The sequence below is a fragment of the Elgaria multicarinata genome, chromosome 6, assembly GCF_023053635.1.
Source record: "Elgaria multicarinata webbii isolate HBS135686 ecotype San Diego chromosome 6, rElgMul1.1.pri, whole genome shotgun sequence".
NCBI lineage: Eukaryota > Metazoa > Chordata > Lepidosauria > Squamata > Anguidae > Elgaria > Elgaria multicarinata.
The window spans coordinates 102,826,327-102,843,987 of NC_086176.1; the positions used below are offsets into that span (position 1 = coordinate 102,826,327).

Below are 17,661 nucleotides of genomic sequence, written 5' to 3' on the forward strand. Positions count from 1 at the left end.
AGGCATTTTGCTACCTGAAGTGAAGGACAAGATGGCACCTCCCTTGTTCCATATACAAAAAGCTGAGCAGCCTTGGCCGTTAAATTTTACCTCAACACAGGTGATGATACAGCATTCTCCACTGCACCTGAGTTTAGGCCAAATGGCACCCGCAGCTCTGTCTACTTCTTGCCCTTCGGCATTTGCCACCCAAGGCTACTGCCTCACTCTGCCTAATGGCAGGGCTGGCTCTGTTTGGGAGCCTGAAATGAGCCATGCTTCTCAAAGGATTATAAGCCCACACTAGAGGCCTTCAAGAGGCAGCTGGACAAGCATCTGTCAGGGATGCTTTAGGGTGGATTCCTGGATTGAGCAGGGGATTGGACTCGATGGCCTTATGGGCCCCTTCCAACTCTACTATTCTATGATTCTATGATTCTGTGATTGTGCACACTTTTCTCAAATATATGCACTTTGTACATCCCTAATATGTTAACATAAGAACATAAGAAGAACCACGCTGGATCAGACCAAGGGTCCATCTAGTCTAGCACTCTGTTCACACAGTGGCCGACCAGGGACCCACAAGCAGGATACAGGTGCAACAGCACCCTCCCGCCCATGTTCCCCAGCAACTAGTGTATACAGGCATATGACCTCTGATACTGGAGGTTGCACTTAGCCATCAGGGCTAGTAACCATTGACAGCCTTCTCCTCCAGGAATTTATCCAACCCCCTTATAAGAACATGTGAAGAGCTGTGCTGGATCAGACCAAGGTTCCATCTAATCCAATACTTTCCCCAAAATCATGCTGCATCAAGGAGCTTTAAAAAATGCAGATTTTGGTATAAACCCCTCAGGTCACTGAAAATCTCTGGAAGTGCAAATTGGATAAATCCATTAAAAAAAGAAGAACTTGATTGTGCTCAGTTATCACCCACCCCGACCTGGTACCTTTTTTGCTAAGTACTGCATCCTTCGGGGACTTTTTATTATTATTATTAAAACTCCAAACCAAAAGCAATAGATGTTCTTAATAACAGTCCTTAAGATCAGTATGGAATGAATAATCTGCCTTGAGGAATTAAATGTTTGTGATAATATGTACAGAGAGTATGACAGACTGCATCTGTAATCAGCAGTGAAGCCAAAGAAAACTGCATTGATTGATTATATCTATCTATCTTTTCTATACTTGGTGTATTAATACTGGCTTGCTGTTTTGTTTTGTAGGTGTAGGAATGAAACTCACTGACGTTGGCATAGCAACACTGGCCAAAGGGTGAGTGAAAAAACGCATTTCTCAGGGACCTGCTTTCTGAGGTGTGCATCAGTCTTGCGATGGTGCAAACTTAATAAGGAAGGTTGCAGCACACAAAATCTATTTCCTATAACTACTCTTGAAAGTGAAATGGATCTCAGTGGGGTTTTCCTTTTAACTTCTTCTGTCTGATAAAATGTTATTGGAAGCTGAAGGCATGTTCATTTGTTTCTTTAGAAGGAAAGTGATAACCACGTTGCAGGCACTGCATGATTCTCCCATACAGAAACATATCTTGGCTACAGTGGTGTAGCTAGACCCTGGACTTAATGGCCTTGCAGGGCCACCCTCTACATGACCATATGTATTATTTCCGCTGTGACGCACACAATGAACACTCCACTCTACCCACCCCATTCCATGTTGTTAAACTGCTTTTACATTTGTGATATTACAAAGAGCTCCATCAGATGAGCGTTTTATTGCACGCTCTTTACTGGGCAGTCACGGATTTTCGCAGGTCCCTCCCAAGCGCTTCCTGACCCTTCTAGCCTTTGCGCCACAAAAAACACTCCAGTAAATCCAACTTATTTTCAAAGACGGAAGTTGCCACTACCTCCTGCTGTGTGCAGGAGAAGCAGTGGGATCAAAACGGCCCACTGAATGGGACACGTGCAGGTTGTTTACTTGCTCTTTCGAAAGAGGAAGTAATGAGGAACAAATGCACGGGCGGAGAAGCAACGGTAAGCAAATGCGATTTTCCCCGTGTGATGACCCGGAGAGAAAACAAAAACAGTTTGGCAATTCTGATTAAAAAAGGAAAACTCTAAGCATATGCCCTTTCATATTGTAAACTTATTTAAATCCTAGCATCATCATGGCTAGAGGAATAAAATGAAGTTTGCTTGTGCTACTGTGATGCTAAACACATTTACCTGGGAATCATAGAATCATAGAACCATAGAATAGCAGAGTTGGAAGGGGCCTACAAGGCCATCGAGTCCAACCCCCTGCTCAATGCAGGAATCCACCCGAAAGCATCCCCGACAGATGCTTGTCCAGCTGCCTCTTGAAGGCCTCTAATGTGGAAGAGCCCACAACCTCCCTAGGTAACTGATTCCATTGTCGCACTGCTCTAACAGTCAGGAAGTTTTTCCTGATGTCCAGCTGGAATCTGGCTTCCTTTAACTTGAGCCCGTTATTCCGTGTCCTGCACTCTGGGAGGATCGAGAAGAGATCCTGGCCCTCCTCTGTGTGACAACCTTTTAAGTATTTGAAGAGTGCTATCATGTCTCCCCTCAATCTTCTCTTCTCCAGGCTAAACATGCCCAGTTCTTTCAGTCTCTCTTCATAGGGCTTTGTTTCCAGACCCCTGATCATCCTGGTTGCCCTCCTCTGAACACGCTCCAGCTTGTCTGCGTCCTTCTTGAATTGTGGAGCCCAGAACTGGACGCAATACTCTAGATGAGGCCTAACCAGGGCCGAATAGAGAGGAACCAGTACCTCACGTGATTTGGAAGCTATACTTCTATTAATGCAGCCCAAAATAGCATTTGCCTTTCTTGCAGCCATATCGCACTGTTGGCTCATATTCAGCTTGCGATCTACAACAATTCCAAGATCCTTCTCGTTTGTAGTATTGCTGAGCCAAATATCCCCCATCTTGTAACTGTGCCTTTGGTTTCTATTTCCTAAATGTAGAACTTGGCATTTATCCCTATTAAATTTCATCTTGTTGTTTTCAGCCCAGCACTCCAGCCTATCAAGATCACTCTGAAGTTTGTTTCTGTCTTCCAGGGTATTAGCTATCCCACCCAATTTTGTGTCATCTGCAAATTTGATCAGCGTTCCCTGCACCTCCTCATCCAAATCATTCATAAAAATGTTGAAGAGCACTGGGCCCAGGACTGAGCCCTGCGGTACCCCACTCGTTGCCTCTCCCCAGTTTGAGAAGGTTCCATTGATAAGTACTCTTTGAGTCATGTAGCCAACTGTGAATCCACCTAATAGTTGTTCCATCTAGTCCACTTTTAGCTAGTTTGTTAATCAGAATGTCATGTGGTACTTTGTCAAAAGCTTTGCTGAAGTCAAGATATATGATGTCCACAGCATTCCCACGGTCCACAAGGGAGGTTATCCTATCAAAAAATGAGATCAAATTTGTCTGACAGGACTTGTTCATCCATGTTGGCTTCTAGTGATCACCGCATTGATTTCAAGGTGTTTACAGATTGACTTCTTTATAATCTGCTCCAGAATTTTCCCAGGGATGGATGTCAGACTGACTGGTCTGTAGTTCCCAGGTTCCTCCTTTTTGCCCTTTTTGAAGATAGGGACAATGTTAGCCCTCCTCCAGTCGTCCGGCACCTCACCCGTCTTCCATGATTTTGCAAAGATAATGAGCTTCATTAGCTGTGTACATGACCAGCCAGCCACCTCTGACTATACTATTCTCTCTCTCTCTCTCTCTCTCTCTCTCTCTCTCTCTCTCTGAGGAAACAATGCTGGGGCCATGTTCATACCAGTTCAGGTACTGCCACTTCCATCATCTGCCACTCTCTGGGTGACCATTTGGAAGAGCCCTTGGCTTTGACCCTAAGTTCCAGTCCTAGCTTCACCGCTACTCAACTAATCTATCTAGAAATGAATTAGAATACTTTCTAATGAAACAAACAAAAGAAGAAGCCAAAAGATACGGTTTTAGTATATTTCTTAAGCCGTAGCCCCAGGGCTGATATATAGCCTAGAAGGATGCTAAAATGTGGGTAATCTATATGCAGTCTGAAGACGTTATATTCCTGGAAACTAAACCATGGCAACCTTCCATTTCCGGTGCTCATCAGTTTATAGCTAACCATGGTTAGCATTAATATTGGTACAGACCTATCTCTGCACCATGGTTTGCTCTGAAAATTGTATGAAGATTATTTTCAAGCACGAGACAGAAGAAGCACATGAACACCCAGGATTACTCCAAATATTCTAACTGTGACCGTTGCTAGACCAGGCGTTAGCGCAGTGTGAGGCCCGGTCTCCCTCCTGTGCATCCAGATGATGCACAGGGGATTCCGGGGTCAGGCTGGGCTAACGCCTCCCTTAAGCCAGGATAAGCGGATTCGCTTATGGCCCGGCTTTTCCGCAGCCCCGGCCTGAGGCCAAGGCTGCGGAAAGTCTAGCAGGGTCCGTGGCTTTTTCCGGCTGCTCGCTTACTCGCAAGCAGCCAGGAGAAGCCACGGACTGGGCACAGCGCTCATAGGAGCACTGTGCCCATCGGGCCAGGGGGGGAGATAGGGGCCGGGGGAAAGGCCGGACCCGGCAGGAGAGGGGGGGAAGAAGAACGGGCACAGGCATCGGGGAAGGGGGATGGGGGGAAAGAATGACAGGGCATCGGGCATTGGGGAAGGGGGGAGGACAGGCGAGCGAGCGGACAGGGGGGGCATCAGGGACAGGGGGAGCGAGGGACCCTATATATATATATTTTTAAACTTACCTTGTCTGGCGGTGGTGTGCTCCTGCGCACATGGCCCTTTAAGGTTTAAATAAAATGGCGGACGCAACGGGGCTTCCCCTTGCCCTGTCACTTCTTACATGTGGAAAAGGGCGACGGCGCGCGCTAGTTGCAGCGCGCCGTCACCCCGACTCCTGGCTGGATTATCCAGCAGGTCTAGCAAGGCCCTGTGTTTAAATAATCTCTCAGCTAATTTACCATGGTATGGTATTTAACCCACAAACGCTTTAGACAGCTTTTAAAAATGCCATACTGCCCATAAGAGAACATCATCAGTCTTGTCCCTTAATCCTTCCCTTCTTATGGCCAGGAAAGGATAGAACAAAAGCTTCCCTGATAGCATGAGCAAAGAAAGGAACAAAATATTTTAAAAAAGAAACTATCAGTTGAAATTGACTGAAAACAAAATATGCAGGGTTATTTGTTTATTTTTTAAAACATTTTTTTCTGGGCAGTGTCCAGTGATGGCTGCTCACGAGCAGCCAGACCACAGTTCTGTTGGACAAGTAGCACCCACCACTTGCACAACAGAGCTGTAGCACTTCCGAGGGCATCCTGAAACAAATGAAAATGCTGATTTCTGGAATGTGGAAGGGTGAAAGAGCCTGTGTAAAGGAGTTCCACTGACCTACCCTGTTCCAGAAATTAGTGTTTCCACTCATTTCAAGACTTGCCCCCAGAGCAATGGAATCAGTGGGGCTGTACACTCATGGGTGGTCACCATTGGATACTGCCCAGAAAAATATTAAACAAACAAATACCCTGCATATCTTGTTTTCCTTCAATTTCAACTGATATTTTCTTGTTTTAATATTTTGTTGCCTTCCTTTTGCCCATGGAACTGAAGCAGAGATGGGCCCCACTCATGGATGGGGAGCATTGGATACTGCCCAGTGTATTTAAACAAACTTGTCAGTGTATCCAGAGCACCAGTTTTCCAGGAAAATACATTTGATTCTTTCCAAGAGTGCAGTAATGTACTGCTACAAGATTTCATCAAGGTTTTGTGTCTCTACTGCAGAGAGGCTGTTTAGGTTCAGCAACTCTCCCAGAAGCTATAAAAATAAAATAGGGAACAAGATGTTAAGGACAAAAATTCTCCCATGACAGGAAAAAAGAGATAGGAATATTCTTTTAAAAGATCAGTAATGACTATGAATATTTTATTTCAGACAAGCACAGGGAGAATCAAAGAATGTGCAGGGGAAGAATTAAGAAATGTTAGCACTGTTGGAAAGAAACTGGAAATAATTATACAATAGAGCCCATTCAGAATAGTTCCTTTTGTCTGTAAATTCAAATAGTCTAGAGTACCCTATTATGCTTATTAGTGAGTGTCCTGAAGGCAATTTGCAAGTGAATACAGAGGTGGATGGACAGGATAACTCAACAGGCTGCATCGACTAGTCAGAAAATGGACTATTCTTAACCGTGAAATAAGGATAGGATTTTTTTTTTCATTTTTTGCCTTTGCTCTTTATTTCTGCATATCAATGAAGTGATGGCATGGTTCCTTCCACACCTGTCTTGCTTCTCTCTAGGTGAGAGGAGATGCTAACATGGGAAGGAACCAGGTCATCCATCTAACCCATGTGGTGAATGTTATCTACATTATCTAGGAACACCAGAAGCTGCCTTATATTGAGTCAGACCCCTGGTCCATCAAGCCTGGTACTGTCGACACTGACTGGCAGCCATGGCTTTCCAGGGTTTCAGGCAGGATTCTTTTCTCACCCTACCTGGAGAAGGTGGGAGGTCGAACCTGAGACCTTCTGAATGCAAAGCATGTGCTCTATCACACTGAGCTATGCCCCCCTCCCCATCTAATCATGGTGCACCAGCCTCTTGTATCACTCTGGTAATCTGCCTATTGGCCTTGAAAGAGAAGGAGACAAGAGTGAAACCAAGTCACTTCAGCAGGGGAACTGGAGGGATATCTAGAGAAGCTGCATGGATGAGAGGGTAGTATTGTCCCTGTAACCCACAAGAACAAGTGGAAGTAGTGAAATAGGGTCAACTGATCTGGGACCTACAAAACTTTAGCATTTCACTATGAGCAACAAAATGAGCTCATGGAGTGGTCTTAAACCAAGTCAGAGCCCTGGTCTAGGCCAGCATCAACTAGTCTGCATGCAGCATTTGTCCAAGGACTCAGACAGAGGTCCTTCCCAGCCCTGCTGAATGAGATCCAGTGCAAATACCAGGGTCTGGTATTTGCCTTTCACAAGAGAAATGGACATTCCATGAGATGAAGAACTCCACTTGTAGATGGTACCCCTGCCTGATTTGGGGGGATTCCCCCCTCAATCCCCCCACAACAGAGCTTACGCCATTCAGCAGGGTCTCCTGACTATATCCAGCACTTTCAGGGGGTTGGAGGAGCTGCAGTGGGAAGGAGGAGGCAGGGGAATCCTCTTCTGCCAGCCCAGTTTTTCCAACTTAAATCTAGCTCCAACCCCAGGAATTGAACTGGAAACCTTCTGCAGGTCTACCCATTAATCTATGCTCCTCCCTAGGGAGGTCTGTCGCCAGAAAATTCAGCCCTTTGGGGGCTTTCTGGATTTCTGTGGTGCCCCCCCCCCCCAATTTAGCTTGCATTTGCAAGCCGAATCGGGGGATGGGAGATGTTCCCGAAAACTGAGAACTTGTCTGTTTCTTTGTTGCATAAAAAGCATTTTGCGTAATTTGTGCAAATTGCAGCTGCAATTTCTGCAAATCACTTTTTATACAAATTTTTATTTTAAAAAACAGAAATCCGCGAGCTGGCCCGACTTGATGCAGATCAAATCTGTCCAGCTCGCAGAAAAACGAGCCAAAATCTGGGGGACCTGAGCTGACTAAAACTTGGTGAACATCAAGATGGAATCCTCCAACATCCCTAGTCCAGGGTTCTGCATTGACTGGCACAGTGTGAACAACGGGCCCTTATGCAAAAGCAAATGGCACACAGCTTTGCCTTTCATTGCAGTTAAATACCCAGCACCCTGATATTTTCTTGTAATACTCCACTCTCCCAAACTTTCAACTGAGAGGCAGGCCTGCTTGGAGACTGCTCATAGGACAATCTCCCTCTCCACTTTTCAGAAAAAGAAACATGCAACTATCATCCATGGCACATCTTTTCAAGTAGGGTCTTGGAAAAAAGTGATACCATCAGGGCCCTGAAAGCTGTTGCTAGAGGTGGGGTTGATTCCCAGCCTTGGTACAAGGGGTGAGTTGCTCCCATGCTGGTTTTCAATGATCAGACTGCCTCACCAGAAGGAGTACACATTGGATTGTTAGTAAATAAGCCATAGGGGTGCACAAGGGGTGTGCTGGGTGTGCCCAGGAACACCCTAATGTCTCAAGCAATAAGTGCCAAATTGAGGGGGCATTGAGTAGATCCAGACATAGCTGGAATGTCCCTCTAGCTGCCCTCCAGCTGCTTCACCACCGCGCTGAAGAACTGCTGCCTCTGAGAGAGCGTAATTGCTCCGGGCAGCAGGAATGAAAAGGTAAGTGTCACCACAAAGCCCCACCAATGCTGAGGCTTGAGCGTTTCCTTATCCCCACCCTGCAATGGCCCTCCCATGGTCAGGCAGGCCGAATGCAGAGTAGGGCATCAGGGTCTATAGTGTTTACTAAACAGATGAATGCAAATAATGTTCTTTATGACTGAGTATTCAATAAATGTTCATCTTTAAAAAGAAAATCCCTGGGTGCGCACCCTAATGAAATGTGCTATGCACACCTGTGAAATAAACAAACAAAATCACCCTGGTCAGACAACACGCTAAGCCATGATGGTTAAGCGTTATGAGCTAACCATGACAGCTTAGCATGTCATCTGAATGGCATTTTCCCTAACCATGGTGGATACATAACCGCGGTTTAATCATGCTCACTAACTGCTTGCTACAAAAAGGTTATTGGCCCTAACCATGGCTTAGTGTATTGCCTGAGCATGCCCAATATAAATATGTATGCAACATTAATTACGTTTTCCAATAGTCCAATCCACTATAGAAACATTCTAACAGTGACTTCATTAATGCTAATACCTGCCTTGTATCCCTAGTATATTTGAGCAGGAAGAAGATATACTCTAATATCTTGCTGTTAAACTATTATTCACAGACTTACAAAAAGGCACAAAGGCAAAGCACTGTGAATAATTCATGGCCATTTATTTTCTTTCCTCTAATCTTATATGTTTTTAATGAACATACAATATGTGTGGCAGAGGATCATACTGATTAATATTCTGCATAGCGTTCGCAGCAGTGGCCAAAAGCTATTAATCTTTTCCTAAAGTAAAGAAGAGAATTCCTGGAAGACAGCAAGCTGATGAAGAAGGAAGGCTGTTGGCTCATGGCTTTATTTCTAAGTATTATTTTTTTTTACTCAGAAATACTTACACACAAAAGTGCATTAAAAAGAAAATGAAAAAGTTACAGTAGAATCCTCCAAATCACAATCCCAGAAATATAAACTTTCCCAACCTGAGGATGGGTTCAAACTATAATTTAAATATGGGGATTTCAAAAATAGAAGGAAGATTTGGGCTTTGGCAATGCCATGGTTATTGGTTAAGCATTACAAGAAAGAACTTAGCCTTCTCTGTACCCAATCCGCCATCCCCTCTCCTCTGACACGGCCACGAAGAGGTGATCAGAAGCTTACACGTTTAGATTACCTACAGCTTAGTGCTATATCCGCTTTGTGTGATCTTCTCCTAAAACAGTAGTTGGTAGTAGCATAAGTGGATTAGAATCCCTATCTGGGAATAAGCATCAGTAGGGTTATTGCTGGCTGTGCCACAGGGACTAATGGAATGGAGTCACTGTGAAGTCATGCATGTTGTGTGTATGTGTGGTGACGCACAGAGTTGCTCTGGGGCTGGTGTCCCAATTGTGAGTTCATTTGGTGTGGGTGGCACTGTTGGCATTCCCAGGGGCCCTGTCATTTTTTGCCATTTTGGTGTTGTGTTACCATAGAATCATAGAATAGTAGAGTTGGAAGGGGCCTATAAGGCCATCGAGTCCAACCCTCTGCTCACCACACTACCTCCTGAGCCGATGTTGAACCTCTTTCAGACTGAGGGTTGAATTCCATTTTGGAGAAACTCTTGGGGAGGGGGGGGGGCCTTCCAGTGGTGGGCGGGGCTGAAGGCAAAAGGGGTGTGGCCAAAATACCAGCATATTTTACCTCAAAGCTCTTACTGCCAGTAAGTAAATCTTAGGAGAGGCATTTCAACCGTTTAAGGGTAGGGAACTGCACAAAAATTGGAAAACTGGCCAGGGGAAAGGGGGTGGGAAACCCCAGCTGGCTGGATTGGGACCCCAGGCCTGAGGTTGTGTAAGTCCAATGTACAGGATATGACAGCCGTTCCATGTATACAGTGGTGTATATAAGAACATAAGAAGAGCCCTTCTGGATCAGACCAAGGGTCCATCTAGTCCAGCATTCTGTTCACAGCACCTTCCCACCCATGTTCCCCAGCAACCGGTGCATATAGGCTTACTGCTTCTCATACTAGAGGTAGCACATAGCCATCAGGACTAGTAGCCATGGATAGCCTTCTCTCCAGGAATTTATCCAACTACCTTTTAAAGCCAACTAAATTGGTGGGCATCACTACTTCTTGTGATAGTGAGTTCCATAGTTTTATTATATATTGTATCTCTTTCCCCCACCTATCCCCAATGTAATTTGAGTATAGGATTGCTCTGTTCATCTTGTTAATTGTGATTGTCTTTCTCAGTTTCTCTGGAGAGTGAAATCATTCTATTGAATGTCCACGGCTTTTATGCTGATATTTACAATCCACGCTTAGCTTTTGAGCTCGTACAGAATAATTAATAATGGCAATTTTTCTTCCCAACATGCAAACAGTAACAGCTTGGTTTACAGAAATGGCTGCAATATCCTTGCACTCAGAAGAGGGCACACTTTACCCTTTTTTTAAAAAAAAGAAGTCATATTTTTTCGGCCTCTGGAGAAAGCAAGTATCGAAGTCAGGAAATTAACCTTTGTTCACCAAATATTTAATCAAGTCCACTCTGCTGGGCTTAAGGTTAAGCACAGCCATATCAGGCTGCTTTGCAAGCACTAAATCGAAACAGGACAAATATGAAAGCAGACTAACCAATTCAGTCAAGTAGCATTTCCTTTGTAAAAACCAGTTTACCGTCAAATCTTTAGGATGTTATGACTTGGGCATAACCCTACAACACCCAGCATTCTGGCTGGAGAATGGTGAAAGTTGCAGGACATTTTTCTGTCTAAACATGCATAAGATTGTGCTGTAATACGTGGGTCTCTGAGAGCTCCATCAGACAGGGGGGAAGGGGAATCACGGTTCCCTATTGTCGCTTCTCCACCCCCGCGCCTGTCCCACAATACTTCCTCTTTCTTCCCAAGAGAAGAAAGAGGAAGTCAATAAAGACCATGTGGCCCATTCAGGGGCTGCTTTTCTCGTGCCTCTTTTCCTGCTCACAGCAGGAACTGGCAGCACATTCCACATACACACCCCAAAAAAGTTGGATTTTTTTCGTCGTCTATCTTGTGAAGGAAAGAAGGCAAGAAGCAGTGGGAGGTGGACAGCGTTGTCTAAAGGACACATGAAAAACCATGAGTGAGCAGTAGTGAGCATGTGATAAAACGCTCGTCTGATGAACCCCTTTGTTTCAGTTCAGTTTTAAAAGGGCCATATATCTGCCTTTCTTCTCACATGACATTCACATTGTGGAAGCCACAGCAGTGACATAACTTGTATGTCAGAAGCCCAGGGTACATGGGGGCAACTTTTCTTCATGTCAGTGGTTTTTCTCCTGTGGGAAAATCGGGCAACCCTGGAAGAATCATAGAATCATAGAATAGTAGAGTTGAAAGGAGTCTATAAGGCCATCGAGTCAAACCCCCTGCTCAATGCAGGAATCCACCCTAAAGCATCCCTGACAGATGGTTGTCCAGCTGCCTCTTGAATGCCTCTAGTGTGGGAGAGCCCACAACCTCCCTAAACTGGTTCCATTTTCATACTGCTCTAACAGTCAGGAAGTTTTTTCCGATGTCCAGCTGGAATCTGGCTTCCTGTAACTTGAACACGTTATTCCATTATTTTGAAGGGTCCATTGAGGCCATTGAGGCCAACCCCCTGCTCAGTACAGGAATCCAGTTTAAAGCATCTCTGACAGATGGCTGGCCATTCTCTGCTTGGATTCTTCCAGAGTTGAAGAGCCCACCACTTCTCTAGTCAGTTGGTTCCTTTGTCTGACTGCTAGGAAGTTTTCCCCAATGTTAAATTGAAATCTGCCTTCCTGTAACTGAAACCCATTATTTCATGTCCTATAGAGAACAGGTTACATTCCTCTTCTGTGTGAAAAGTGTTATCATATCCTCCTCAGCCTTCTCTTCTCAAGTTTCTTCAATCTTTCCTAGTAGAAATTAGTTTTTAGTCCATTGAGTATCTTTGTTGCCCTTCTCTGAACTCATTCCAATTTAAAATAATCCTTAAAATGTGGTGTCCAGAACTGCACACAGTATTTGAGGTGAAGTCTGACCAGCACAGAGTAGAGTTGAAATATTACTTCCCACAGTTTTGAAATTATACTTCTGTTGATGCAACCTAAAATTGCATTTGCGGTTTTTGCAGCCATGTCACACTGCTGACTCATATTCAGTGCATCTCTAAGATCCTTTTCACACTTACTATTGCCAAGCCAAGTATCCCCCATCTTATACCTGTGCTTTTGATTTCTTTTTCCTAAATGAAGGACTTTGCACTTGTCTATATTGAATTGCATTCTGTTATTTCTGTCCAGTTTTCTAATCTACCAAGATAATTTTGGAGGTTGTTTCTGTCTTCTAAAGTATTAGTTATTCCACCCAAAGTGTCATCTGCAAATTTGATAAGCATTAGGAAGACCACCTTTTCCTCCAAGTCATTAATACAAATGTTGAAGACTACAGGGCCCAGGTCCAAGTCCTGCAGCATCTCACCATAGAGTTCCCTCCAATAAGATGAAGAGCCATTGACGAGCATTCTTTGAGTATGGTTCACCAGCCAACTGTAGATGCGCTTAGTAGTAATGCCACCCAACCCACACTTAACTGGCTTGCTAATCAGGCTATCAAAGAGTATTTTGTCAAATGTCTTGCTGAAGTCAAGATATCCATAGCATTTTCATGATCTACTAAGGAAGTTACCCGATCAAAAAATGAAATACGATTAGTCTGGTAGGACTCGTTTTTGACAAATCCATGCTGGTTTCTAGTGCATTAGAATCAAGGTGCTTACAGACAGAATGTTTCATAATCTGTTCTAGAATCTTCCCAGGTATTGACCTCAGACTGACTGGTCTATAATTCCCTGGATCTTCCTTTTTGCCCTTTTTTGAAGAAAGGAGCCATCGTGTGTTCCTCCCCCACGGTCTGGGCTTATTTATTTATTTATTTATTTATTCCCTTGCTTAGCTGCCTTTCAAGGCTAGAATAAATAAAAAAACCCAGTACAAAAACATAATAAAATCATATTAGATATGAACCATTGTTATTAAAACCTTTCCATAAATTACAACTTAAAAATATCCATCAGCATCATATACCATACAAATATTAATTAAAAGTCAAGGAGAACTGATGAGTTTCTGATAATACGGTCATGTTGTGGGAAAGAGCCATAATATATTGCTCCCATGCTACAAATGTAATGTAAGAACATAAGGAGAGCCGTGCTGAATCAGACCACAGGCCTATCCAGTCCAGTATTTGGATCATACAGTGGCCAACCAAGTACCTGTAGGAAACTCACAAGTAGGACGTGAGTGCCATAGCATCCTCCTACTCATGTTCTCCAGCAACTGATATACTGAGGCATACTACTTCTTAGATTATGGGCCCTTAGTATGAAGACAAAACAGATGTGTGCCTTGGTTTGGCCAAGATTTGACTAATTATTAGTAACAGTGGCCTTAGCTAGACCTAAGGTTTATCCTGGGATCGTCCCAGGGTCGTCCCTGCCTGCTCCCAGGATATCCTGTGTGTCATTTACATGAACAGGGATGATCCCGGGATAAACCTTAGGTCTAGCTAAGGCCAGTGTCAAAGGAGGACACAGGCACTCTCCTATATTTTAATAGTTGTGCAGAAGAGAGAACTGGAGGTTCAGAAAGCTGGGTTGGAAGAGATGGTCTCTTAGAAACAGCTCAAAAGAACTAGTTAACAAAAAAATCAGTTCTTTATCATAAAGAGCAAAAATAATTTCTTGAACAGAATAATGGAGTCCCTTTGGGGACTGAAAGGTGGGGGGCATAAATAGTTCAATAATAAAATATTATGTAGGCCCCAAGCTCTTGTCTTGTGGCAGTGCTGTTCAGACTCAAGCACTCTGGTTGGTTTAGGTTTGCAGTTAACTTCAGCCATGGGCAGCATGTGTATTATCATTTACCTTAAGTGTGCGGGAAGGCAAGAAAGCAGCAGACTCAACAATACAAATTACATTGAATGTAATGCCTGAAAAACACCAGGATTTGTGTGATCAATCAAAGAGCTGTTTCCAATTCCAGGGAGGAATTACATGTTCCATCACTGTTTGGCATATAGACGTGTCTAGGTGGTCTTTCATCATGTGGGATTACTGATGCTCAGAAGACAGTACATTTAATTGTGCTGCTTTTCCAGTTTGCCTCCCTTCAGCATGAGGAGAATGGAAGAAATACATAATTAAACTGCTTTATCACCCTATCTTTTAAGTCTTAAAGTTTAAGGGATTGCTTATTATCAGCGGGGCTGAAGGAGGGGAATGTATGCACATGCATGTGGGTTTTCAGATGCAGTGTCACTGACATCTCCTGGGGCGCATTACACTCAGAGGAGACTGCTTAAGATGACAGGCGTCTCCTTTGCAAAGGAATAAGACTTGTCCTGCAAAAAGCTCTCAGTGTTTTTATTAAAATGAGGCAGGCAGGCAGAACAGAAAAGAGAATTTGTTGCAGCTGTTAACACCATGCAAAATCTGTAACATTTCTATGGAGCCTATTATATCATAAAATAGGATGATCTTCTATACACATCCCACCCACAAATCCCTGTACTGATTCATTTGATTTTGTAGGAGAGGTGGTGAGTGTACCTGACAGAAAGACAAAGAAAAATGAGACATGGTAAAGGGTGAAGACATTCAATCACGATATTTTAAGAGCAGCGAAGATGGTTTAGTAGCATTGTCTGCCTTCCAAACAAATGTACATTATTCTATCCTGGGGTGAGCTCTGGAAAGGAAAATGAAAGAATGATGCTATAGGTTTTCGGCTGGGCTGTTATTTCACCAATACACTATATCATCCCAAACTCTAGTTTTGCAACTGTATAAAAATTGGAGTGTGTGTGTTTGTTAGCAAGGGTTAACACCAATAGGTATAAATGTGTTCTGCTGTCAGTGAAAAGCAGATTATTTGGTGTATTTATTTATTTCATAGAATCATAGAATCATAGAATAGCAGAGTTGGAAGGGGCCTACAAGGCCATCGAGTCCAACCCCCTGCTCAATGCAGGAATCCACCCTAAAGCATCCCTGACAGATGGTTGTCCAGCTGCCTCTTGAATGCCTCTAGTGTGGGAGAGCCCACAACCTCCCTAGGTAACTGATTCCACCGTCGCACTGCTCTAGCAGTCAGGAAGTTTTTCCTGATGTCCAGCTGGAATCTGGCTTCCTTTAACTTGAGCCCGTTATTCCGTGTCCTGCACTCTGGGAGGATCGAGAAGAGATCCTGGCCCTCCTCTGTGTGACAACCTTTTAAGTATTTGAAGAGTGCTATCATGTCTCCCCTCAATCTTCTCTTCTCCAGGCTAAACATGCCCAGTTCTTTCAGTCTCTCTTCATAGGGCTTTGTTTCTAGACCTCTGATCATCCTGGTTGCCCTCTTCTGAACATGCTCCAGCTTGTCTGCATCCTTCTTGAATTATTTATTTATTTATTTATTACATTTCTATACCACCCAATAGCCGGAGCTCTCTGGGCGGTTCACAAAAATTAAAACAAGTACAGAAAACATATGATTAAATCTGGATCCAACCATATGTTCAATATTACTTAAAGTAATCAATAGGACTTATGTAAAATTTATTTCAATGGGTCTACAGTAAGTATAATTAAGGCCATTTCTGTACAACACATGTATTGCATGCTTGTGATTGGTTATTCATGGAAATTTGTGGGATTATTACACAATGTCATTATCCACCAGGGCACCTCCCACTCTTTACAACCTTTATCACGCTTTTTTTTATCATGTCAAAAGTCTGGCATTTCCCCTCTTCCTGTCAAAAATCTATGGCGTACTAATGAAATGACAGTTTATCATGCATAACAGTACAGCGCCATCTAATGGCTTTATAATAAAACATACAGAAATGGAGAAGAAGGGGGCGGGGAAACATGAAAAGGAGCTGAGCTGATCCCACAAGGAATCCGGAAGCTGAAGCCCCGGTAAAGTTGCGGGATTTTAGCCTAGTGTAGCAATGCTCAAAATTTTGATCCAACCAATTGTACTCAGATTCCTATGCATCTCAGCTTTCATTTAAAAAAAAACACCATCCACCAGGGGCATGGTCCATCATACTTAAGCATATTTGGGCTAGGTCTATACTACTGCATTATAGCAACTTTTGGGGCACAATCCACATTCCATATACCACTTTCATGGTGTTATATCCTGCTTTTTATTCCACTTTCACGCTGATTTGACACAAGGTGTAGATCTGGCCTTAGACTGTAACCCTATACTCAAATGGGAATAAGTCCCACTGAGCTCAGTGGGGCTTGTGTGTGTAGATATGTATAGGATGGCACTGTTAAGTCCATTAATTTCAATAGAAGAATTAAACGTAATTGGGGGAGGGGTCTATTTTTCTCATGCTACTTTGGAGGGCTGAATGGTTTAGAGGTTTGCATTTGTCATTAGACCCGAAAAGGTTTAAATCCTGTCTCTTTTTCTTTCTTTCTTGTTCTTCTGCAGGTACAAAGGTTTCAAAGGTAACTGCTCCATCTCATTCATTGATCAGTTTAAGGCCCTCCATCAGTGCAATAAATACTGCGAGATGCTGGAACTGAAACCCCTCCAAACCAGCTGTCAGAAACAGAGGAAGCCAGCAGCCCCCAAAATCAAAGCACAGCCAAGCTCAAGTACTGTGAAGAAAACTGTAGTCAATCTTCAGGCTGCCAAGAAAACATAGGGTCTTTGTTTCCTTCTGGAAGAAGCATCTAGTCTACCACCCTCCTTATTGCAATAGGGCCTCTCTGGAAATGTACACTGTATTTTTCTAAGGTGCTCCTCCTGAGTCTTCTCAACATGGTACAGATAGTTAAAAATTGCCATTAAAAAATGGCAGACTGGGTAGCATAGAACACTTAGAACTTGGATATTTGGGGGGGGGGGGAATCTGCACCCAGTACCCAGCGCCGACACGTGTATGGACTGGATAAACGGACTGCAGTGCGTTTTCGCTGTCTCTCTTTTGGAGATTGTGCCGGACTTGGGTGTTTGGGAGAAATTGCATTTAGTAGATTTGTTTTTCCTTCCATGCAATTCAGCTGCTAAGTAAGCATTTACATCTATGTAGGATGTGCTTCAACCCACGTGAGGTGAAAGGTATACATCCCACATTGTACTCCATCGAGAATATGTGTGAGTCTGCTCCACTTGTGTCTTTACTACTGATATTTTTAGATGTTTCTGAATGTTTGCTTCTCAGATTGGCATAAAAGATGGCAAATATAGTAAGGGGATGAGGGATTCACCTGTGGACCTTAAATTTTGGTTTTGTACTGGTATTCAAAGATATGTCAAAGATATGATATAGTATTTAAACACACACAAGTGACTTGGGAGCTGTGTGGCACTCATAGCCATAACTTCCAAACCAAAGCCCTG

The 17,661-nt window shown here is 43.6% G+C and overlaps 1 protein-coding gene across 1 annotated transcript in view; it reads left to right on the top strand.

The window, feature by feature from the left end:
• The window catches only part of ALPK2 (alpha kinase 2), a 77,379-nt gene extending 60,344 nt beyond the window's left edge, over window positions 1-17,035 (top strand). The window contains exons 11-12 of the mRNA XM_063128798.1: window positions 1,215-1,263; window positions 16,747-17,035. Of these exons, the coding sequence (XP_062984868.1) occupies window positions 1,215-1,263; window positions 16,747-16,963 (266 nt within the window). The 3' untranslated portion in view covers window positions 16,964-17,035. The remainder of the gene's footprint in view (window positions 1-1,214; window positions 1,264-16,746) is intronic.
• The last annotated feature ends 626 nt before the right edge of the window (window positions 17,036-17,661 follow it).